General features: G+C 40.7%; 3 protein-coding genes across 5 annotated transcripts in view; 1 reads left to right on the top strand and 2 right to left on the bottom strand.

Annotated features, from left to right (window-relative positions):
• Nucleotides 1-98: 98 nt before the first annotated feature.
• Nucleotides 99-2,309, top strand: LRRC10 (leucine rich repeat containing 10). The gene has a single exon (XM_030259593.2). It carries the CDS (start codon nt 185-187, stop codon nt 1,019-1,021), a length of 837 nt encoding a protein of 278 aa, XP_030115453.1. The 5' UTR covers nt 99-184; the 3' UTR covers nt 1,022-2,309.
• Nucleotides 2,310-2,366: 57 nt separating this feature from the next.
• Nucleotides 2,367-14,645, bottom strand: CCT2 (chaperonin containing TCP1 subunit 2). Of its 2 annotated transcripts, none has more exons than XM_030259581.4 (16): nt 14,446-14,645; nt 13,618-13,692; nt 13,085-13,150; nt 12,875-12,986; nt 11,358-11,434; nt 10,531-10,643; nt 9,866-10,068; nt 9,570-9,670; nt 9,364-9,491; nt 8,846-8,949; nt 7,248-7,367; nt 6,544-6,672; nt 6,355-6,458; nt 5,272-5,371; nt 4,435-4,576; nt 2,367-3,852 (listed from the first exon to the last, which is right to left on the bottom strand). In XM_030259581.4, the coding sequence occupies exons 1-16, from the start codon at nt 14,446-14,448 to the stop codon at nt 3,822-3,824; spliced, it is 1,608 nt and encodes a 535-aa protein (XP_030115441.1). In that variant the 5' UTR covers nt 14,449-14,645; the 3' UTR covers nt 2,367-3,821. The 2 variants fall into 2 exon arrangements, with proteins under 2 accessions (XP_030115441.1, XP_072779112.1); XM_072923011.1 differs by lacking the exon at nt 14,446-14,645 and adding an exon at nt 14,170-14,253.
• Nucleotides 14,646-16,270: 1,625 nt separating this feature from the next.
• FRS2 (fibroblast growth factor receptor substrate 2) overlaps nt 16,271-25,644 on the bottom strand; it is a 51,872-nt gene continuing 42,498 nt past the window's right edge. For both annotated transcript variants that reach the window (XM_002190706.6, XM_030259568.4), the window contains one exon: nt 16,271-23,957. In XM_002190706.6, the coding sequence (XP_002190742.1) occupies nt 23,007-23,957 (951 nt within the window). In that variant the 3' untranslated portion in view covers nt 16,271-23,006. The remainder of the gene's footprint in view (nt 23,958-25,644) is intronic.

Below are 25,644 nucleotides of genomic sequence, written 5' to 3'. Positions count from 1 at the left end.
CCCATCACCAAACACTCATTCAGTTATCAGAAGCATTTCAGAACCCTTGAGATTAATGGCTGGTGCCATGTAAACAGAGCCTTTTATTGGGAGGAACGAGTTACCAACAGGCCAGTGTGCAGCAGAAGATCAAGGCAGCCTCCTGTCCCTCGCAGCCCCTGCCATCCCAAAACAAACTCCTGACATGGGCAACAGTCTGAAAGCCATACTTGCTTTTGTGCCCTCTAACAAGTGCCAGAAGTACCTCCTAGAAGACCTAGAAGAGATGCCAGTGGATAAAATGGTCGATCTGAGTGGCAGGCAGATGAGGCGGCTGCCTGTGCACATTTGCTCTTTTAGGGAACTGGTTAAGCTGTACCTGAGTGACAACAACCTGAACCACCTGCCCCCTGAGCTGGAGCAGCTGCAAAACCTGCAAATCTTGGCACTGGACTTCAACAACTTCAAAGCACTGCCCCTAGTTGTGTGCACGCTGAAGCAGCTGTGCATCCTCTACCTGGGCAACAACAAGCTCTGCAGCCTGCCCCTCGAGCTCCGACTCCTGCAGAACCTGAAGACCCTGTGGATCGAGTCCAACTGCCTGCAGTACCTGCCTGAAGTGGTGTGCGAGCTCAGCCTGCTCAAGACGCTGCACGCCGGCTCCAACGCCCTGCGCAGCCTCCCTGCCCAGCTGCAGTGCCTGCAGGAGCTGCGCACCATCTGGCTGTCGGGAAACCTGCTGTCCGAGTTCCCTCCCGTGCTCCTGGACATGCCCTTCCTGGAGGTGATCGACGTGGATCGCAATTCCATCCGGTTCTTCCCCAGCCTTGCTCACCTTCCCGGCCTGAAGCTGGTGATCTATGACCACAACCCCTGCAGGAATGCACCCAAAGTGGCCAGAGGGGTGCGCAGGGTGGGCAGGTGGTCAGAGGAGACCCCCGAGCCCCGCAAGAGATCCGGGGCGGTGATAGAAATCCCACTCAACGAGAAACCATTGCTACCTCCTGCTGCCAAGACCGAGCCAGAAGCCGAGCCCTGCTGACCCTCAGCTGCCCCTTTTGGCCATGGTGGCAGCACTCCCACCGCTGCCCAACCTCTACCTCTCCCTTGCTTGCTGGTGTCCAGGGAGCACCACACCGCCCGGCAGTCATTAGGAGTATGTGCACCAGCTCGGAGATAATGTGACAGCAAAACTCTTGCACAGACACCCGTCTTTGTGCAGCACCCAGCGCTCTCCCTAGAACAGACTTCTTCCCTCTCCCGCTCCTCCCATGCCAAGACCACACACAGTTCGCAGTAAAGACTCGGTTTAGATGTCGCCATGGGTGGATTGCATGGAGCAGAATGGACTTGCTGCTCCTCACCCGTGGGCTCACTCTCCTCCCTTGCACCTTGCTGAAGTGTCCCAGCTCAGCCGGCAGCCACTGCTCAAGGTGATCACTGCTGAGACCCACAGCTCTAAAGCCACCCACAGCATTGGTCTCAACTTTTTCTGAAATGCAGCAACACCTTGAAGGTTTCCCTGTCTGCTGAGTGGGAAGTGGTAGCAGAGTCCCAAGCTGCACTCTCAAGGAAACATCACATATGTCCAGGGGGCTCTCCTCTTTCTTCCTGCAAAATTTGTGACAACTGCTTCGTTACTGACGAGCACCATTAAAAGATGGTGAGGAAAGCTGTAGGCTTTGCTGCTGGGTTTTGTTACTGACAACATTGCCTCTGAGGGCAGCTCTACAGGACAAGTTCTCATGCAAGAGCAAAGAAGAAAATTAAAGCCTGACTAAAAAGGAAAAGCTGCAAGAGCTGCAGAGGTAAACTTGCATGAATAAAATCCAGGGCTGTGAGCTGTCACTATAAACTTGCACATAATCTCATGAGGCAAACTTTACTCAGATTATTTCAGCTGGGTATTTCTCTACCTTTGCAACTTGGACCAGTTCAGATCCCCTTAAAAATGCACTTTTTTCTTAAGCTTTGCTTTAATTGACTAACAGAAATCTGGCCCAAAGTGACATTTTAAACTTTAGACTCCATAGCATGGTTGAATTAGGTGACTGGTTTTGTTATTAACAAGGGTGGAAAGCCCTTGGTGGCACACTTTTTGAGAACTGTCTCACCAGCACAGCCTGCAGAAGCGGCAGTTGACTTCCCAGAAAAGGTTTGATTCCATGCCAGTTTGTGACTGCTTAATGTCATCTACATGCTTGAAAAATTATCTGGAAATATACAGACTCTGCTAGCACTTGTTGTCTTGTAAAATGAAATCCAAATTTGCATCTGGCTGGCACCCATGTAGTGTGCTCCTAGTCAAATTAAATAAAAGTATACTAGAATGCTTTTTTTTTTTTTTTTGCCAAGTTAAAAAAATCCTTTTTGGAATTAACAGCAAATTCTTTATCTAGTCTTGTTCCAACAATTTCTTCCTACAAAAAGGAGAGCAGGACATGAGTTGGGGGTGCTATTTTAATATCCAAGGTCAGTATTTGTAAAATATTCCCACAGAACTGAGCTGGTACTGTATTTATCTGAGGGATGGGGAAGAGCACACTTTCACTGGCTTATCAATGGTCTGTGTTTCACTCAGTCCTCTCAATACAACACTATCACTTCCACAGAGCTGAAGAGTCTCTGTCAAGTGTTAAGGGGAGGATTCTGTAAGCAGATTCCCTTCATTTTAAGAAATCTAAGGGAGAAAAACCTTTGCACACATACTTGCTTCTTTCAGCTTAATCTTTCTGCTTTGGCAGACTTGCCGTGGTGTTTGCCAGGTGCTGTACTACACTTGCAAGGGCCAGAAAGGTCACAAGGCCTGGCAGGCTCCCACAGACAGGGCCCCTGCTTGTCTGCGCTTACAGTCCTCACAGATCTGCATGCAGACTGCTGCAGGCATCACAGGCTTCCTTCCAACCTAGGCACAAATAAACCAGTCCAATCAAGAAACATGTTGCCTTTGCAGCAACTAATAGAACAGGAAAGTGAATATAAAGACAGGATTCAACAGACATGAAAGGGGTGGAGCAGAGAGGGCAGGAAGTGAATGTTATGGAGCCTGACACATTTTCTGCTAAGTGTCCACAATTACAAGTGTTTGTAAAGTCAGCCCAATACTTTATAGATCAACACTCAGACTGTTTAGTCCAGAATGTTGGACTCCCTCCCAAACTGTACGTTCCTCTCAACTCCCTTGAGAAGAATGTAAAATTTGTGGTGTAAAAAGCTGTAAGATCACTTAGTTGTAGTTCTGGGCATTGACTGAGGTTCTTCATCCACTCTCTCTCTCTTCTATCACCAAAAAAAAAAAAAAAAAAAAAAAAAAAAAAAAAAAAAAAAAAGTAATATTCCAGTATCACTAGAAAAAGATACCATCTAACTTCAGAGCCATTTTATAGGACCCCAGTTCAAAACCTATGCAGCCAGGACTGAACACACCACTCACACTAACACAGCAGGTCAACATGAACCAGCGAGCCTTGAGGGCTTAGTCACTCCCCGAAGCAGCTGAGGATTTGCACCACAGCTGTCCTCATGGAGCTGCCCTTCCTGGCTCTACAGAAAGAAATACAACTTTGGGGAATCTGATTTTTTTTGTTGTTTTTATTTCTGTGTATTTTAAGTGGAACCTGGAAGGAACAGAATGAATAGGGATGTTGAAAATCCCTGGTTTATGCACTCGTGAAAGTGAATTCTTCCCCACAACACATAAAGGCTCCAGTAAGTAAAAATGAACTGAAGACAGTGCCAACTGTTTCTCTCAAGCTTCTGTTCCATAACCTCACAAAAACTAGACCATTAAAAAAATTACTAGGTGAGATCTGGTCCACACATCCTCTGGTACTGAAGAAAATTTAACAGGGGCGATGGTCTGGTACACGTTTTCTGGGGAGAAAAAGAAAAATCAGAAAATTCCCACCATGCTGATGTCCACCAGCCCCTCCCCTCCTCACCCACCCTTATTTTTAACCTTTAGTTAGTATTTTGTGTTCAGTGACAGCTTTATCTCATAGGACAAAAACCAGTACCACCTCAAATCTAACACACCACCCATGACCATGCTAAAAAAAATCTTAGATGCAAAAAGCAGTGAAAACTACTTGGTAGCAGGCACCCAGGGGATAACCTGCCTATGAGTGCAATTCTTCTCAAACATTTTAAGAAACATCTAGGCATTTCACTATAATTCTTGCCAAAAGAAAAAAGAAAGCATGATCCCTTACATTTTGATGAGCCACTTGCGCAGATGTTTAGTGGTGACCTGGAATTAACTAGGCACTACTCAGGCACAGCAATTTAAGTTTGCTGATGGCTTTAAAGGCCTGATGATACTGCTAATGCAGTAAAATTATCTAATATGAACATCAGCATGTCACACGTCAGGTTCTCTTTCAAAAAAAAGCATGTTTAGACCAAGACCTTACTCTCCCACAGAAAGACTGACTATGCAGATACTCTTGGTCATACCTTGGTGCTGCTTTAATGATGTCATCTACACGAAGAATCATTTCTGCTGCTTCAGCTGCACTCAGTAAAACTTGTCTCTTGACCTGGAAACTTTCTGTTACTCCCAAAACTGACATGTCCCCAATGACCCCCTCTTTCATATCTGTAAGAAGAAATACATTAAGACGCGGGGATTGGTTTTGTTTCTTAACTCAGCATTTTTTAAGGAAATTATAAGAAGCTGAGAGCATAGTAATTTACCTGCTCAAATTAACTATATTGATAGGGAAGTATTAAATAAAGTCTTCTACCTCAAGACTACTGATTAAAGCCTAATTTTGCGATTATACACAAACACTTGATGATAAAAACTTTATACACTGTGATGAAGAGACAAGATCCAAACAGAACTCTCAACACTATGTCCTCATGTACATTAACTTCAGGGTTCTTCTCCACAGCTCTGTGGTTGTTGTTTGATTGGGGCTTTTTGGGGGATGGGGAGGAAGGGCAAAGGGAAGGACGTCTGGTTCTTTTGGGTTTTTAGCTGGTTGCTGGTTTTAAAACAATGTTTTTCTTTTAAAGCTTCCTATAACTAGACTCAGTGTAAGGAAAGTGGTTTTTAGAGGTGAACACCATCCATTTAAGAATCAAACATTTTCACTCTACTGTCAAAAGCCTGGTAGATCACAAAAGGAATGTAGTGCTGTACACCAAGTTCTATGCAAAGCAAACAAATCAACATACTCAGTTCTCCCTGCTGAATACACGTGACAGACATACATGAACAACTTTAATGAGCCTAATGGACCTGGCCAAACAGCAATTCAAACACAGAAGTGAAACTGATCCACTTACCCAGTCCATAAGTAGTCTTCCCTTCACTATGAGCAGCTCTGAGCTGAGCAACCAAATCAGCACTGTCATAGCCAGCATTATCAGCTATTATTGTTGGGATCTAAGGGGAAAAACACAGGTTGTTTTTGGGACTGACTGTTAGTAAACATGATACATAGTTTGATATTATTAGTTTACAACTGAATTTCAAGAAGATGCTTCAGAAACATGCCAGATGATCTGTTACTGTGATAAGTAAAAAACCTGAACTACTTTTCTAAGAATTTCAAGACTCTGTTTTAAGAAAGTACCTATGAGGACAGAAGCATGTTAGCAGATTTGTAAGCTCATTTTACATGGACAGAGGATAAAAAAGAATCTTGTCATTTTATCATTTCAGACTACAACTGAAGAAATGTTTTCATTTAAAAAGCACAAGTCTGCTGGTAAGCATTAACTACCTGACCATTCTGTTCACTGTTTCCATGACAGCAGTGCAAACTTGCATGTGCTGACTGAAGAGGTAATGTCAAGTGTTACATGCTCTTGAATTTAATTTTCTTGGGAGAAAGGTTTTCTCTAATTCAAATTGCAGACAGTCAATTTCATTGTCAAAGTGACAGCCTGTTATCACAATTCTATTAATGTTTCTTGTGACACTCTCATTTCCTACTGAGGTGCAATCTCCAGTGCAAGACCAGAAACTTGTAGCTAGTACTAGAGCATGAATACACCCAAATAGCACTAGAGCATCAATGGAAGAGAAGGGTTGCTCTTTTCTAAATCAGTTTTCAATGACGTAAGATGAGATTTTTACGTACTATTTCTGCAGCACTTTTAACTAGCAGGTAAGGTGAGCAAGAACAAATTAGAGGAAGGTTAGCATATGAACATTTACAATTCTGTAACATGCAGAATTACTAAAACACTTTTTTCCTAAGACAAAAAACCAATTCCCCCTTTGTTTATCCAAGATGTGTTGCTAAACTTCACTTTTTTACTTTGGAAAACCAAAACTTTTAAAGTGAAGCAAATATCTCATATCACAAGTTAGTAAACTTCATGAAACTTTGTCTCTTAGTCCACCAACCTGATTAAACCTACCATTCGTAAAGCCTTAGCAAAGGACTCCATTGCAACAGATTCTTTGCCAGGTGTTCTGACAGCAAGTTCTGCAACAGCATTAGCCATCAGCATCTCTGAACAACCTATTCATTGAAGACACACAGATGTTACATATCTAATCCTCAGTAATACAAAATGTGTGACATGTACAAAGAATCTGATATTCACCTCCACCATACACAGTTCTTGTGTCCTTCACAGTCTGGGCCAGGACACAGAGAGCATCATGCAGAGACCTCTCTGCTTCATCTAGAATCTGCTGTGTGGCTCCACGCAAAACTATGGTGCAAGCTTCACCTGGAAAGCACAAATGTAAAAGGATTAAAAAGAGAAACCAGGACACAAAAACGGGCTATCACAAAGGATTTACAATGGTTTTGCTATTGCTGTGGTCGAGTTCTGTATTATTTAATTCTGGGAGCAGAAGAAAGCATGACGACACTTCAAAGATAGAATGAAATTATGTGTGCAGTGTTATTGCTTTGGTTCCACAACACCTTATTTAATTTAACAGAAAATGAATATCGCCTCAAAACTCCTTGAAACATTAGAGCACTGGCATTTACTAGAACAAGTGAATGCTGAACAAGCTCTTTAAGTATGACATATTGCTACTTTTCTTGTCAATTGAATTTCCCAAAGCAGTACCCTTGGTTCCCATCCTTAAAAGTGATTATATGTTCATTTACATAACACAAAACATCCACAGTTTCAACCATGCAACTGTGCAAGACTTTTACTCAAAAGGAAGGCTTTAATAAAAACAGTTCCATAAACCACTACAGAATTCCTATGCATCACTGGAAACTGAACAGCATTAGCAGAGGGTTAACAAAAATGTTACAATACACCATTAGTGATAAAACACTTACCCATTGCTACTCCAGAGAAATGAATGAGTTTATCTTCTCCAATCATGACTTCTTCAATAAGCTTGCAGCTTCCTAGTTTTACTAGCTCAGGGTGATCAAAAGTTGAAGCAATTTCACCACCTACAAGTGCAAGATCATAATGAAATCAGAGCTTACAATGAAAGCATCCTCTCAGGCAAGGTCTAACCAAGGGCGGGGGGGGCTCTGTGTGAAAAAAAACTGTCTTTGTAATTGCCCCAGAATAAATTTAAATTAACAATACTGATAAGTCAAGACTTTCTCATGTCAGCATGTGCTGCCAGAAACCTTTAACCAATGCTGATAAATCCTTAAAACACCAATGTTTTGTTTCACATCACAAGTAAAATGCTTGTGAATTGTGTCTGATAGCAGAATAAACATTTTTGCTACCATTAAAAAGTATGTTTCAAGTTTTCACAGTATTTACTGATTACGGGTTTATAAAATACTTTATTCTTTAAAACTTGAGCTTGTGACAGTATTCATTTTGACTGCTTGATGATGGCTGAGAGCCAGTGGCCACCATTCTCCTGCATCCCAAGTCTCATTCCATGCTGTAGCAGCAATACTCTGCACAATCTGTAAACTGCCATATCATAAACAAAAGAACATCATTCTAGTTATTGTTCTAATTCTTTCCTCTTCCTATTAGAAAACTCTTTACATGTATGCATTCCCAATGCATGCTCAATTATCCCACAGTAGAGTGCAACACTGTGTAGTTGCAGCACCACAAGAAAAACTAAGACTTGTAGCAGAGAGTTTGTGCAAATTAAAAACTTGTCCTTTTTTCAGCTATGCTATTCAAACCAGTGTGGTCTGATAAGGCCGATCTGGTCTGCATAGAAAGTTTGCTTTCAATTTGTTTCAGCATGTAAGCAATGTTCCTCTCAATAATGCATTTACCTGTGTCAATGTGCCTATTGATGGTTATAGGCAATTGCTACTTGAATTTTGCTAAGATAAGCAAGTCAGTGTCTTCTCCTTTCTCCTGCAAAGCAAATTCATCCTCCTGATCACTTTCAAAATCAACTATGATATCCCAGTTAACTATCTATGACTTCAGCAATGAGAATTATCTGCAGCATTTCAGAGGTTTCATTTTCAGCAGTTACTAGAATCACATTTATGCTGACCACTACTCAAAATATCCAGGTTGCTCATGTCATTTGAGGTCCACCTCAAATCAACAACTCAGGCCTGCATTTTTAACAAAGGATGATTCTTTAGTCTTCTCTATCATCACAGTCAAACAACAGCCATTTAGAACCAATTGCTACAACAGAATCAAGAGCTGTAATACTAACTTGTGGAGTTATTCTTTCTGCTGCTACGTTTCAACTTTTTCTTAGAAAACAAACATATCAAAATCTTATCAAGCAGGAACTTAACTGAAAAATATTTTTAAAATATGAAAGAAAATTACTAACTGGCACTAACTTGCTAAATTATAATCCATGTTTTGCATTATGATCCTTTATTCACAGACGTTGAAGAAGTATGTTTAAATAAGTTTTATGTTTACTAATGTTCAAACAAATAACGTGCTCCTCCAAGTTTCATACAACTCTACATACCAGTGACAAGAGCCAGACGTTCTACACCAGCAAAGTCTGCATGTTCAATAGCCATGACACCAGCAGCTCCAAAGAGATGCTCAGGGTAGTTGTAGATCAGCTGTCTAAAATCAAAACACATCTCACCATCACACACAGAACAAATCTTTGAAAATAACACAGTAACAAAAGACACCAGATTCTCAATAGCATGGACACAGAACAATTTCTGAAAGCTACTAAAGCAGTCAATGGATGAGGCATCTGCCATACGTGGAATGTTACACAACACGGAGGAAAACATAGTGACAGGAAAACATGCAAAGCTAAGGAAAAAAAAAATCAAACTATAATGTGTTTTGAAATATCCTTTCTGTGAAGAAACACTACCCCACTAAGCACAGGCAGCCATACGCTTTTAAGGTCTAAGTCCTTTGATCCTAAGTACCTGCCAGGCACCTAGCTGCCTATTCTAGCAGAGTGAACTAGAACAACATGGAAAGTAATGTAACTTTCCCTTTTTCCCAAGAAATACGTACCTGTTAATAAAGCAATTTATTCCATGTTTAAGAATACGATCCACTTTCTCCTTCATTTTTTCTTTTTCTGCCTGTTCTATTTCTGCCACTTTTGCTGTGGAGTCCACTCTAACACGAGAACCAAAAATCTAAATCAAAGAGAAAAGAGCTCAGTCTTAAAATTCCATTTGCAAAACCAGTTTCTCAACAGTAGTTCTCTCACATACCTTAATCTTGTCTGTATCCATACCGGTATTTGCAATAAGAATCTTAGCATTTTCAATTCTTTTTGGCTGATTTACACCAATCTTCTTGTCAAGTAAAAAGCCTGTAGTAACAGAAAGGTCTTGTCAAACTTCAAATTTACAAAGAGACTAACTACTAGTTATTACAAAATCCATCATCTTTAATTTTCAATTTAATGATAACATAACGGCGTTTCCTGTAAGAAATTTACATAGATGTGTAACCTTTAGCAGCTTTATTTCTCAAGTGCATACACAGTCAACACTCAAAAGCTTACCTTCATCTAAGTAGGAATCAGCCAAACTTCCACCAAGTTTCTTAATGACATGGATAGCCTCCAAATTACCAGAACCTTTCAACCTAAGAACAGCTTCTACAGCTAGCTTGACGAAGTGATCCTTATGGTGAGTAAGCAATTTTGATGACAGAGTTGTTCCTGCAATGTTCATCAAGTCTTCACGGAACTTCACTTCATCATTACTAAAATAAAGACAGTTCAGTTAAAGTGGCAAGTCTGAAAGCCTTAACTACCACTAGCTACCACCCTGAGTCTTTGCCACTTCTTTTAGCCTGTATCTATATGTACCATATTTTCTTTTGAGGAACACTGCACAGAATCCCTCCACTGTCCAAGAACATAACCTTCTATTTGAAATACAAGTTTTGTTAGGAGAATTATTGCATTCAGCTTTAGAAAGTTTGTGCTCCCAAAGTGCTGGCCATGGGAAAAAGTTATATTTAAAATGTGCGAAAATCTGAAATGACAGCTCAGATCTTTGTTCCACTGAGCAAATTACAGCTTGTATTTAATTTCTGCACATCATAAATAATTTTGAAGCGTCTTTAACTCATTTGGAAAAAACATCATTATCTTTTTCTTAACTGTTAAAATTAATGAACTCAGAAGTACATAGAGAGTTACAGCAAATGGACATTACTAACCCATGATCCACAGCTGCTTTCAAAAGTGCCTCTCTTGAAGCCTTTGTGGCTGCTCTCCAGCCTGCAATGATGGTCTGAGGATGAATCTTCCTCGCAATCAGTAATTCTGCCTCCTATTTAAATGAAATCAATAATTATTCCCCCCACGAAAAAGTACAGTTTCACTAACTAAAAAAGGCATGTTCATTTACAGATGCAACTTAAAAGTGCAGTTGAAAAAAAGCTATCTTTCTTTTTCTGTGGAACTTGGCAAGCTGACAGATCATTCCTTAAGATGCTCTTGATCCCAGTTACTGGACCTGAGATGATCAGGCTTTCTGATACAGCTCTGCAAGGAAGAATTACGCATTTCTTAAGTCTCTTTCATAGTAATTTCAGGTTTAGAGTTTGGCAGTATAAGTTTTTCCATAAGCATAAAATCCATACAGAACAGTAAAGGAACAGCATGAATTCAGGCCTCAAGAAAATAACAGAATTTAGCACAATTTTTTTTATGGAAATGGATTTCAGAGGACTGAGCCTCACAACTAAGCAATGCTGCGTGCTGCTCAGTGCAATAGTCAGGAAGTGAGCTGTAAGAGTCAACTTAAAATACTTGAGAGTTTATAAAAAATAATATAAAGAATAATAGTCTAAAATAATACCCAGAAAACGATGATGCAATACCTACGGGTTGTTTTTTGCCCCCTATCAATTTCACCAGCAACAGAGCAAGCTATTCCTTTGTATGCTTTAGGAACCCTTTCACAAACATAGGATAACACACCCTCCTACTGGTGGCATCACAGAAGTACACTGACTAACATCCGAAAAAACTAATACATCACCCTCAGTAATTCAGCTGCCAACACTGTGACAGATGTAGTTCCATCACCAACTTCATCATCTTGAACCTTTGACATGTCTGAAGAAGGAAAACACAGTATTAATGCTATTTTTCTCATGCATTAATTTGGACAAGAAAAAAAGATCTTACTCTTTGTGTAAAGAGGGAACTCTAAAACACCCAGAAAAACAAGAGATACAAATGAAACTTGGCATCCCTCAAATTCCTCCTCTTCATTTACAACCTAGACACCAGTTTCAGCCTGGTGATGGTCAGGATGCTCCCCTCTGTTGCCCATCCTAATGATGGTTATCAAAAGGAAGTGCAGCTGGATAGAAGCTCTAAGGTATAGATACAGGATCCGAGACAATAATAACCAGGTCTCCTGCACGAACTGCTGATAAACTGGGAAGCAGCAAACACAAAATCATTAGGAAACCTGACACCCAATAGGTCAGGCTCCTGCTCATCACCAGTAGTGGACCACTGGCACACAGAACAGTCGCTCACAACAGTAAACTGTACAGAAGTACAGTGCTCACTGTGACAGAGATTTAATCCGGAAGAAACAGAAAGAACTTCTGTTGCTGCACAGATTTCTGTTCCAAATTTTCCCACTGCACAAAGAGGGGCACACAGCTGTCTTTTGTCCCTTCTGACTACTGAGACAAAGCAGGGTTAAGGGACAAGAAGGTAAAAAATCAGTTTTGAGGAGCAGCATACATCACAATTTTATTTTCGCAGAATGCTACAAATCTTGCAGTACCCTGTCCTTCTTACTTCAGATTTCTACTCTCCCTCCCTTCAATTATTCACAGTATTTCAAGAACATTTTTCTAAGAACAAATAAAAACTCCACGACAGAGTTACAAATTAAGAAATATCAAGCCTTTAAGAACTCACCTGGGGGAATCCAGGGCTTCCCTCTGGCTGCCCTGGGACCCTGGCAGGGGGGCAGGAACCCCCCTGGACAGAGCCCCGAGAAACACTGTCTCTGATCTCTGTCCATGCAAAAGTTTTCAATCTTACAGGATGAATTACAAACTCTGAGTGTTTGATGTAAGTAATAATTAAGTGTGGCGCGGGTTCAAAAATAAAATTTTAGGTTTCTAGATTAGGGGTTCAAAGGGGACAAGATGAAGGAAATTGGGCGTGCCTTGTCCTTTTTCTCCTTCTTCATGCCCTCCATGTTTCACTGTAGTGTTGGCATTTTTCTGTTGGTTTAGGCTGGGGACACGCTGTTCAACGTAGATGATAGATATTGGCACATTATTGTAAATATAGCACAGGTAGTTTCTGGTATATAATGTTTGTAACATCCCACTGGGGGCAGAGCCCCACACGCTGCTCTGCAGGACAGACCTGCGGCAGGGCAGCAGAACATGTTAGAGATAAGCAAGAATAAACAACCTTGAAACCAGCACAGACGAATTATGGCTTCTTCTTTGGCAACGGGGCAGAAAGACAGAGACTTTCTACAATCTCAGAATAATCAATACCACAGATTCCAACACTCACCAACCAAGACCTTGGCAGCTGGATTGTCAACTCCAATAGCTTTCAGGATGGTTGCACCATCGTTGGTAACTGTGACAGAGCTGTCTCTCCCGGTACTTAAAAGAATCTTGTCCTACAAGATGCGAGATTTAGCATACTGCTTGAAAAGGCACTGTAACTATTAAAGCTAAATTAATAGGCATGCCTACTGAGAGCCAGGAACTGTCTTACCATGCCTTTAGGCCCCAGGGTGCTCTTGACTAGGTCACCAATGGCAATGGCACCAACAAAGGATGACTGAAATGAAAATAAATATACCTCAGGGAACAATTTATTTCTATTCTAATAAAATTATTATACATTACCACACAGCTTTTGACATTTTACCCAACCCTTCCACCACTTTCAATGGAGGCTTAACTGAACTTAAGGCAAGTTTCTTAACTGCTAAATTTTGATAATCAGATCAAATATACTTAAATCTCCCAGAAACTGTAAGTCTGTCTCAAAGCCAGAAGAAATGCCACTCAATAAACACCAGTTTTCTGACCTCCAGTAGAGGTACTTTGGTTTCGACAATGAAGAGTTTCCCTAATTTTTAGAATAAACACTCCTCCTCCCTTCTGTTCACAGACATGCAAGAAGAAAAGCCAGTTAAGAGAAAGAAGTTCCATATCATAATATAGTGAAAATATTTTTAGTAGTAGAAAAGAGAAAGTTTAATTACCTCAAGTACTACCAGTTTCTTTGAGAATTAAACTTACCAGCCGAGCTGTTTCTGCCTTCTCTTCATCTGCACCTGCCTTGAAAATGTTCACAGGAGCAAGGGAAATGGATGCCTAAAACACAGTTAATGTAAGAATATTGTTCTAGCTTCAATAAAACTATGTGTTCTAAAAGCAAATCCCTCACTTTAACAACTTAAACAATTGTTTTTTAAATAAAATTACTTCCATACTCCATTTTGTTGTGATATCAGGTATATTCAATAGTCAAGGTTCTTAAAAATCTGTCTTGCAGTTTCGTAGCCCTGTGAAGGATCCCCGGACCGAGCGCAGCTGCCCGCAGAGCGCAGCGCATTGAGCTCCGCCAGCCCATCCCTTATGGCTCTGCCCAACCAGCCCGCCCTTCCCTGCAGCCCGAGGGCACGCACAACCAGCAGCAACCAATGCAAGCCTATTTACTGGCCGTACTGAGCCTTTAGCATTTTGATACCTGAGCCAAACTCGTCTTTTTTTTTTTTTTTTTTTTTTTTTGGTTCATTTTTTTTTTTTCCATATCAATGCAAATTAATCATAGCGGCAACCAATACCCACCCTTAAGGCCCAACACTGCAGAGCAGCCAAGGCCTTACATGAAGCAGGATCAAATCCCGAACACAGGTACCGGGGCTCCCGGAGTCGCCCCGCCCCGGCTCCAGAACCTTCGGGCGCCGCCGCCGCCCGCAGCCGCGGCACAGCGCGGGGCAACGAGGGGCGCGCCCGCCAGGCCTCGCGCCCGCCCGCTGCAGCGCAGCGCAGCCCCGCCCGGCCCCGCCGCACCCGGCCCGGCCCGGGCCAAGCCGCCGCTACCGCCACCGCCCCGCCGCTCACCATGGTGCCGGTGCCGCCGGGACCCGCCGTCCGCCCCTCCTTCAGCAGAGAACCAGCGCCACGCCGCAGCCCCAACGAGCCCCTCCGGAATGGCGTCACGGCGGCCGCCGCTTCCGGCGGCGCGGCCTGCTGGGAGCCGCAGTCCGGCCCGCGCCGCCCGGCGCCCACAGCGGCTGCGCGCCCCGGCTGCGGCGGCGGTGGCGTCTGTGAGCCCGCTCAGGGGGAAACTCCTTCCCCTGGGCTGAAGCACGGGACTCCTCACCTTGGGCTGAGAGGCACTGGAACTCCTCACCCTGGGCTGAGAGGCACTGAACGGGCTGCCCAGAGAAAGCGTGCGTGCCCCATCCCTGGCGTGTCCAGGGCCAGGTTGGATGGGAGCGACTGGAAGGTGTCCCTGCCCATGGCAGGGGTTGTGGAGCTAGATGATTTTTAAGGTCCCTTCCAACTCAAAGCTACTTTTTGATTCTGTGGTTCTGTGATATTCCTGGAGGTCAGCTCTCAGACAGGTCAAAAGCATTTTCAGTTACTGCTTGTGGCCTCCAGTGCGCTTGCCAGCCCAGCTCAGAGGGCTGCTCTTAGACCACGGCTCCAGTTACATGCAGTGAACAGGAGATGCTCAGCACAATCCCACTGAATACACTGCAATTAAATACAGAAAAATTGGTAACTATTCCCCTGGCAGCTTTACCAGGGTGAGACAACACTTAAACCTTGCTTTGTCACCGCTTTTCCTCCACACAAAACGCCTGTTACCTGGTCATATAAAAAGAAAAAAACCCAAACCCAACCTGTATTATTTTGTATGACTCATCTTCAAGAATTAATTGCAGCTGGTATCCGTCGTCTTGCTGCTAGGTACTAAACTCTTGGGATATATGGAAAGTTGTTTGTTCTAGATTCAAACTGACCAGAGAGAATTCCATCCCATTGGAGACAGCAAAAAAGAACATGACTAAAACTCTGCAAACTCTGATCTGCATTGCTAGTTTTGTCAATACCTGGTTAGTATTAGTTCTTGAGTACATTAGGCTTTTTTTCCCATTTTCTTCACAGGTAACATTTCCCTCCAGAACCCTGTTCTGAAACTAGACTACTAATTTAATTTAAAATCTTAATTTTCATCATAGTTATGCTGAAAACTATTTAGGGTTTGGCTAGAGCAAATAATACAATTAAAACAATGTAAACAGCTTCTTTCAGAATCACAACATTCATAAAGATGTGCACTGAAGTAATAATTCATTTTAATTCACATTTGCTGCCACTGTGGTGAGTTGGGAGAATCCAAGTTATGGCCTTTGAAAGATCCAATGCGCACAGAAAAACTACAGCAAATTAATAAATTGGGTTTAAGGGGCTTTTGACCATTGCTAAGGTATGCTTTACAAAGTGTAGAGGTAGTTACACCAGAATAGGAAGAACACATCAGCAGTGCTGGTTCTGGACTCCCACCTCTCTCACCTGTGCCGTGCCCTTACCTCTCTTGTGCCAAGGGCAATATTTCAAGCTGCTGTATGTTTCTTCACTGTGAAGAAAAAAATGCCTCTTAAAAAAAAATATCTGCATCTCCATGCAGGACAAAGGTGTGACAGAAAACCAGCAGAAATGAAACAAAATCTTGGAGATAAATTTGCAGACTTCAAACCACCATGATCAGTTTTGGGGTTTTTTAAACTACTGAGTAATGAGTGGAATAGGGAGGCAGGGAGGAGGGCAGAGAGAGGTACATGAAGCAATAATTTAAAGAAAAGCAAAAAAGATTATACAAACAAAACACAATACCTTGACACTAACACTGGAAACTACTGAATTAATCCACAGACAATTTTTAATGTAAAATCAATAGTTTATTGCCATGCTACAATTTTTTTTCCCAAATGAAGTTGGCACTGGTAAGGGGTAAAATGTACATAACACATTTTTTTTAAATGCACATTTGGTAAGCTTTCTCTATAACAACAGCTTAAAAGAAGTGAATTTTTTTTAAGATTAATGTGGAATGGCATAAAAATACACTCTTTCTGCATAGTATAAGAAATATGGAATGTTTGTAAAAACAAATTCACTGAACAGGGAAAATTACTTGAAATTTTATAAACAATTTGGCAATGGTACTCCCACTGTTTAGACTTTTTTATATAAAAGAAATAAAAATCTAGAAAGCTACCTTTATACAAAGTTGCTATATTTATGCCTTTAAGTAGGAAAAAACATTTTATAATGCAAATTAGGACATACAATAATCTTACAATATGATACAATGTAATGACAAGAAAGGAACATACAACATAAGATTTTTGCCTTTGTAGAAATGTCTATTTCTGCATTTAATAAATGCATTTGTGGCACACTGGTGACTACTGTATCACTACTACCAGTCAGCGTTGACGCTAGTGCAGTGCACAGCTGGCCTGCGGTTTGGCTGAGACACAGACTGCTTTCCAGGAGACCAAAGGTGATGCTGCAATGAAGCGAGACATAAAAAAGGCAACGTGCCTGCTGGTCGAGCCATCTGGACCGTGGGACACCATACAACACTCTTTCCTCTCATACCAGAGCATTTCTTATACATTCAGTTATTAAGTACCAAAGTCTTACAAGTGAGAACATCTGTGTTTGCGATTTGGCAAAATTTCAAAATACAAAGTTAGTACCAAATATATAATATATTATATATAAAATGTGGGTGTATGAGATACACACATGTAATGTTTTTCTAATGCAAAAAATATTGCATTCTTATGGAGTTAAATTTGCTGACATCCATTCCTAAATAACATTATCATTAAAAAACAGGTATAATCCTGACCTTTCACACATTTTAGAATCACTTCCTCTTTCATACACAACAGTTAAAGCAATATATATGCAACTATGACTAAGAAATCAAAATTCCCATAATTATCTGAACTCTGACCACAACAAATAGGATTTGGTTTTCAGTACATGTAATTAAATATATTTATATTTTTACATCTTTTTAGACCATTCCTGAAGAACTTGACCAAGCGGGTCCTCAGGTGTAACAGAGCTGTTACACCAGCAGTACCTGATCTTTCAGGAGCACATCCAGTGGCCCTTGAAGTCAACAGGAATAATTTCTTTGTCTTCAAGGAACACTGCATGCAGACTGAACAAGCTCTGGAAGTGTCACCCTGCTAACAAGGAAGATTTCCTGAGGACACCAAAGCTCCCTGTCAGACTTGCTTTCCTACTGCCAAGGGGGAGGATCGGAGCAAAGGACACTCCAGGCTCTCTGGGTGGCTTGGCAGGTGGTGCTGGGAACAGCCATACACTGCACAGCCCCAGCACCGGGACTGGCAGGGTGAGCTTCATGGCACCTTTCGTACTAAGACTTCTCATGGACAGCAGGGAGCTGCTTCCCCCACATTCCTCACTGGGCAATTCCATCACTACAGGTCTCAGACGGGAGCTCTGGCTGGGATCCCAAGGCATTTAGTACTTTGTAGACACAGAGGAAGACAGTTCCTGTTCTGAAGGGCTTAAGACTATTTTTTAATCATAGCTTTTACATAATCTCCTTTCTATATACACATATTTGCTACATAAAATACAATTACACCAAAGTAATGGATATAGCGGAAAACATTGTCACAATATATGTATATTATCACACTAAATAATTACTAAAACTGCAAGAAAAATTTCAAAAATGCCCTTCATAATGTATAAAAATATAGAAATGTCCAACAATTGTTTCATCAACCTTATTTCTCATAGTCTATTTCTACCTGTACACCTACATACTTCCAAACAAAATACTGCGTTAATCTGGAGCAAACAATGTGTTAGGAAAATATCCTCGTAAGACATCTGACAGACTTACTCACATACCTTACAGCACAGCACAAGAAACAATGTATACATGGTCAGAGTTGCAGATGCTAAATTGCTCTTTTTTTTCCTTCTGATTCACCCATCTTGTCCAAAAGAGGAAGTAAATCCTAAAGATCGTGAAAGAACCTCAACATGACTTCCTTTTTCATAATCTTCTGTAAGAAGGACATCAGCAAACCTGACTCCATCTTAACGCAGTTTTTTGTGGTGGAATTTCTTTTGGATTTTTTTTTCTTGGAGTGTATATGAATTAAAAATAAAGATATAATAAATGAACTTAGGTTTATATTAAGTAAATACTGTCAAATATAAATGCCTGAATTGCTACCTCAAGGAAGAGATGGGAAAGATCATATCATTATGACCGAATTCCAAAAATACCTAACTCTATCTATCACAATGAAGGACCAGACTCCTTTAGGGGAAATAGGAGAATTTCAGATTTAAGTCCACTACTAGTTCCTACTCCATTAGTTTTATCTTATTTGCAGACATAAAATAAATTAGTACAGTGCAGAAATGGAATTTCACCATTGATCTCGCCTTACATGAAGCGAGGAATACTGTTTAAAAAGAGACATCCAAATCAGATACATAATTATATGCTCAAACTAGTAACTGACATGAACCAGAATTTCCACTCTTACTTCACTGACAATGAATAAAAACAATCTGCTCTCTCCTGAATCTCTCTCATTGAGAAGCGGGTAAATATAAAACAAAAACAAGAACAGCTAGATTTTGAGCCAATACACAGTGTTATAAAACCAGCAAAATCAACTGCTGATCTGTCACCTATAAAAAGCAGCCCTGTTTTGACATTGCTTTGGACTTTGTACTCTTTACACATTCCCATGATCCTTTTTACACCCAAGCCCTAGTTAGAGTTACACACACATACATTTCGGGGGGGGAAGGACATTTTATCAATTTATTGTATGAAATTTCTACTTCAACACTTGTATTTGCTATAAAAGCTCTGAAGACTTTAATAGGGATAGTGCTTCAATGCACACCATCAGATTCAACCCCAGCTAAATGCAAAACATACTTATTGGGGGAAACAAAAGAGGTTCTAATGAATCTCATGGTTTTCAGAATGGTCTTTTTCAATATTGTTTTAGGAAGTCAGCAAAAAACACCACAAAAATTAAAGCAATTGGTCCTCCTTCTGACATAACTTTGAGGAAAAGATTATTTTCCTGGTATAACAATGGAATAAATTCTCATTCCCTGTATTTCTAGCACAATCTTTATTATGTACTTTTGGTCACTTTTTTGTGTTCTTTAACAATTCTGTTTCCTTGTTTAAAAGATACAGTAATGTATGTCTTTCCCAAATCATTGCACTAAAGGAATACCTACAGTTAAAGGTTTCCCCTTGTCAAATGTGTTTGAAGGGCAGCAACTGACTGCACATTATGGATGAAAAGTGGAATTGATGGAGATGCTACCATTTTTATAGGACCTAGGTTATGTAAACTTAACATGCCACATTTACTAAAGGAAATGGTTACATATTTCTAGTTTCTCAGTCTATACACCTGTGGGCCCAAAATAAATATGATCTAAATACCATGGAGAGATTTCAGCTGAAAACTGAATCCTAGATTACAGACACTAAATCTAACATCACAGCCTTTAAAAGAGACTGAATTGAAAAAATATTTACCAAGTCTCAAAGGGTAAAGTGCATTGCAACTGCATCTACTTCAAGGGGCAGAAAATAAGGAATGCTAAAGATGAGTAGCGTGAGTGACAGGGACTACTCAGAATGTTAACAGCATACACAAAACAAGAAAGCGTTATACCACCTGTGAAACATAACAGGTTAAAAAAGTAGTCCTGGAAAATATGTCATCAGAATTCTTAATATAAGTAATGCTACAGACAGTTGAAATTTCAGTATTATCTCAATTCTGGGGACCAGAGCTAAAAAAACATTGTGAAACTTGCAACAATATAAAAAATTTGCTCAGAACATTCTTTTTATCTGAGACTATTCAGAATATATCCATAGGACAGTGCACTGGAACTAAGGAGGGATATGGCTAGTTATTGAAATTTCAGCAGGTCACTTATGATCTACCCAAAGCCTCTGCTTCCTTATTTAGTAGTTAAGAATATTATTACTTCCCTGCCTCACAGGTGTGTTTTAAGGGTTCATTTAACTAGTCCAAACTATACAGATGAGGACCATATATTGCTAAGCAGTTAGCTAGATCAAAAAGGTTTGCCTCAAAACACATGCAGCTCACAAATTTAAGTGAGCTATATGCTAAGAACAAGAATCACACCAGTATTATTAACCCAGTAAGTATTTTGCAATACATGGTAATTTCTTATCAGTACAGACCAGGAGGTCCATATGGTGAGGCAATGGCAAAGATGTGAGGGAACAGTTACAGAATCACAGAATCAGTAGGCTTGGAAAAGACCTCTGAGATCACTGAAGACAACCTATGACCAAACACCACCTTGTCAACAAGACCATGGCACCAACTGCCATGCCCAGTCTTTCCTTGAACACCTCCAGGGACAGTGACTCCACCACCTCCCTGGGCAGCACATTCCGATGCCTAATCAGCCTTTCCGTGAAGAATTTCTTGCTAACATCTACCTGGCACAGCTTAAGCCTATGTCCTTTTGTCCTATTGCTGGCTGACTGGGAGAGGAGACCAACATCCACCTGGCTACAGCCTTTAAAATGCCTAGCTCTAGGTAGTCTTTACCTTCTTTAGTACCAAGGTCTCCTCACAAGCCAGCAAGTCTATCACAAGAGTATGCAGAAGCTGACCATGAAATAATTAATAAAGTTTTTTATAAAAAAATCTCTTTTAAGTTCCTCACAATGGTCTTAATGACTCCTATTTTTTACTTCAGCAAATTATGTTATTTGTCCATCTGGTATTTCAGTACCGTACAGTCTGTAAAGAATAATGAAAGCCAGAGTGAAAAGGTGGCCTGATGCCACCCATTCGTATGGCAAGAGACATATTTCAGGTGCTGCTACTACTGCTGCCACTACTAAGTGAGAGAAGACCAAAGAAAAAAGTTGTAGGAACAGAAATACACACCAATTCAAAAGACAGAAAATAATTGTAGTTTGATTTTTATAAAACTTCAATTCAAATATTGCATGGAGACCCTGAATGCTTTTTCAGATCTCCAAATGGCTTTTCTTGCATGTTTTTCCTCACAGTTCAAGGGTTATTTTACATGATACCAGTTCACACAAGTGTCAGGTCCTTTGCAATCACAGGCTCAAGAGCAATCTCTTCTGCTGCTAGTACCAAGGTGCACCTGCAGTACTGCCAGAATTCTAAGGTTATTCAGAGTATTAATAAGCAATACAGAAAAAGAAAGTCTAAGGGTGCCTCTGGCATATTCAACAAACATTCTACCTGGATGTACCTGGAACACTGAGCAGCCATCATTGTAACCAAATTCACTAACTGCAAAAGGAAAACAAGTATGCTCATATATAATACTACCTTCAGATAATTTACTACGTATCTTTTTAAATTAAAGTACACTATCACCTATGGATGCACATTGCTAGAACGGACAACTTCCTATGAAGAACTACCAAGTCCAGTACCCTGCCTCCCATGTAACCTGTGTTTGACGCTTTAGAGGAAGACAATAACTGCATAATAAACCTTTCCAGTTGTGCAATAATGCATGCTGCTGGAGAGCTGGGATATTTCTGTCAGGCATAAAAAAGTAGAACACTGGACGAAGACAACCATTTGACCTTCAAAAGTCTTGCTTTGTCAAATGCAGAGTAAGACAAATACATATATGATTCTGAACAATTAAAGCTATGTACAAAATTCTGACTTTTAAAACAAGACATTAGGAACAAATAAAAAGGAAACACACAAATGCAAAGAAAAGAAGGCACACTGAACTAAGAAATGACAAGAGAGCCTTAATTCATACAGCCCACCTATGAATTCCTTCACAAAACACCCCAAAACTCTAACGAGATAAACATTTTGTCAGATTTCAGAGGGAATTTGATATGTCACTTGGAATTCTATTCCAACAGAAGGAGCTTAAGGTTGGTTTTTGATGTGTTTATAGCTCCAATCAACAACCATCAATGGGACCTCTCAAATACCACACAAGTTAAGAAAACCATCAGGAATTAGAGGCCTTCTTGCCCACAGACAAAAAAGGTGTGGTGTTCATATTCCTTGAGATGAACCAATATATCCTGTGCATGTCAAACTGAGTGAATTAACACATTACATATAATTCATTCTGGAGGAACCACTTCAATGAGGAATGAATGTCAGATATATATATATATTGAAAGATTAGGTTTACCTGTTAATAATGCACATATCAAGAGGCTTTAAAAAGTGTTATAAATGCCATTAATGAGTATAGGCACCAGACCAGAATATTTATAAATTCAAAACTGGCATGTCACTCAGACTCTAATCAATTAAAGAGGCACTGTGAAAGGTGGTGATGCTGCTATGCAGTAATTACTTCTACTGTAGAATGAAATAGTGTTACCTAAAATGAATACTTGCTCTACATTAATTCCCTTTAGTAAGACAAGTACATGAAGTATGCAGAAAAAGTTCTATCAGTCTATAAAAGGCGTTAGTGTTAAGAAATGCAAAGTACTTGCATCTTCAATTTTATAAACTTCACAAAAGGTGCAAATGATTCAATGCTCCCCAGGCTCACATAGGCAGGTCAGTACTATTATGTCTAGTTTTCCTAGAAGTACCATCATCTCGGGGCAGTGCTTTTTGCAAGCTTGACATAGCAGCAGTTCTTTCAATGTCTATCACAGCATACAGCTCTGTGCGCCTGGTTGGAGTTTGCGGAAGTGGAGTGGTGGGGGTTTTTGGAGTCTGAGGGTTGTCAGAGTCACTACCACCTTCCAAGTCAACCTGTATATAGTTGAGCTGCCTGTGTTCTAAACTTGGACGCCTAATGTCAAAGTTAAAGACTGTTGGGGTACAGTCCCGACGTCGTGTAAATTCTACTTTATGAGCACTTGCTGGTACTGTTACATTCTCTGTATTGACATAGTTATGCATTAGATCTAGGTTATTGTGGTAGCCATTCAGAGACGGGGTCTTTGGTCCTAAACTGTCATCTTCATCTCTGCTCAGCTTCCGGGCTTCCCAAACAGGAGGCAAGGATGGCAAGTTCTCATAGTTCAGCAGCGCAGTTCTCCTCTGAGCAGAGTTGTTAATGTTCTGGGTGTCTGAGGTACTGGTTGATGTTAAGCGACCTCTCCTGACCCCTGAGGCACTAGGGATTGATAACCTATTTATATTTTCATACACCAATTTATTACCAGATGGTGTCTCTCTACGTTCATCACTGTCGTACCCAGTGTCCCATTCAGTGTTGTTTGTGCTGCTGCCGCTAACTTGATCTCTCCCAAGTTGTTCCAGTTTCTCTCTTTCCATTAACTGCCTTTGAACAGGTGTTGGTCCTAAAACAAACTTCACTCCCTCAGGCTCCAGGAGAACCTGAGCATCTCTGTCATCAGTACACATCTGGTCTTCTTTCACTTTAGTTGTTTCAGTGTTTGAAAGCTTTGATTCCAGTGGCACATGCACACTTGATCGATTTTTTCTTTCCTCTTGTACTCCAGTAGTGTTTACATAAGTGTGCACCTAAAAGGGAAAGAAAAAAGAAGAAATTCAAACACTATTGTGCCTTCCCCCCCACCAAATTTATTAGTTTCTTAACTCCCCACATTTCTAGCGAAACTATCTGAAAAGAAAAACTTGTGCTGGCAGGTGTTTAAGAGCAAAAGTCACCTCTCTTGCATTTTGATGAACTGTAGTCAGTTTAAGTTTTTCAGTTCAGATTTTTTCCCTGAAATTTTGTTTTTCATTATGCTAATGTTCCACTAATGAAAAAACAGAATTTATATCTTAGACTGATAATTATTTTTATTTGATGTTTTATCTCAGTTGTGCTTTAGTTATAGAGTTTGGCTCTAATCAAGGCCACCTTGGGCTGCTCCAGCCTAGCTCATAACTTTACCTGAGCAGATCACTGAGAGCTCTACTTTGCTGTCCCTGACCAGTGACCAACAATTACTTTGGCTGAGTTTATGTTCGTAACTTCCACACTACAAGGAAATCTACTGTCCATACAAGTTAAAAAAAAAAAAAAATCCAAAAAGAAAACCACAGAGAGACCTAAGAAAACGCTCGCTCTCTTGCCTTGTGTACTATTCCAGGAACAAAAAGAGAGGTTGGGTCTACAGGAATAACTATCCATTCTTTCTTCAAGAGCCAACAGCCTCCTAAGAACAGGAATTCATAGCGAAATATAAAATTCCATATGAAGTGTGGCACTCAGAACTAAAAAGAAGCAGTAGTTGGCACTGTATGTCACTAAGAACAGCAGAAATACCCTCCTAGGTTATATCCCTCCAATTTCCACAGTGGATCAATAGAAGGCTGAATGGCAAAGACTGGAATCCTTCTCTAAATTTTAATTCTATGTCTGGATACACAAATAGCAAAAGTAGTATTTTACAGCACCAATCATGTAGCTTGACAACCTCTCTGCCAAGCTCTGCCAGCTGAAGTGTCACTTACCAGATCGCTTGACTCCTCCCCTGATTTCTTTAACTCACTTACTATTCATTAACTCTAGTGATAATACCTGAGCTCTTCTGTGAGGGCTCCTAACAAATCCTTTCCCACAAGACAGTTCACAGCACTCTGCTCTGGCTACCTTCGCTGATTTCCAACACTGTTTCTTGTCACACATGAAAGTCTTCCTAAACCACATGACATTTTTAAACTTGACTATCATTTTCATCTGCAACCTGAATGATGAGAGATAACATACCCTGACATTTTTCATTCGATCCAGACTGGCAGGGTCTGCACTGAGAGGAACCTCTGCAGCCTAGAGAACTGACCTCATAGAAACCTTATGAAGTTCAGCAACAGCAAATAGCAAATTCAGTGCTTGGTATGAAACAGCACCAACAACACAGGCTAGATACCAACTGATTGAAACCAGCCTTGCAGCAAAACTTCAGGGGCCCAGGTGGATGATAAGTTGAATGTGAGTCAGCAGTCTGCTCTTGCAGCAATGAAAACCAAACATGCACTAGTTTGTGCTAGCAATAGCACAGCCAGTAAGTTGAGGAAAGTTACTATTACCACCAATTCAGCTCTCACAAGACTGCACCTGAGCTCCAGAGTATGAGACAGACAGCACCATACTGAGGCTAGTCCAATGGAGGGCCATGACTAGAGAGGAGCTGGAGCACATGACATACAAGGAGAAGCTGAGAACATCATCTTAGTTCCATTTTAAGAGAATGCATGGAAC

This window comes from Taeniopygia guttata, chromosome 1A (assembly GCF_048771995.1).
Source record: "Taeniopygia guttata chromosome 1A, bTaeGut7.mat, whole genome shotgun sequence".
Taxonomy (NCBI): Eukaryota; Metazoa; Chordata; class Aves; order Passeriformes; family Estrildidae; genus Taeniopygia; species Taeniopygia guttata.
Note: the sequence above shows the minus strand (reverse complement) of the source record. Positions and strands in the feature narration are given on the sequence as shown.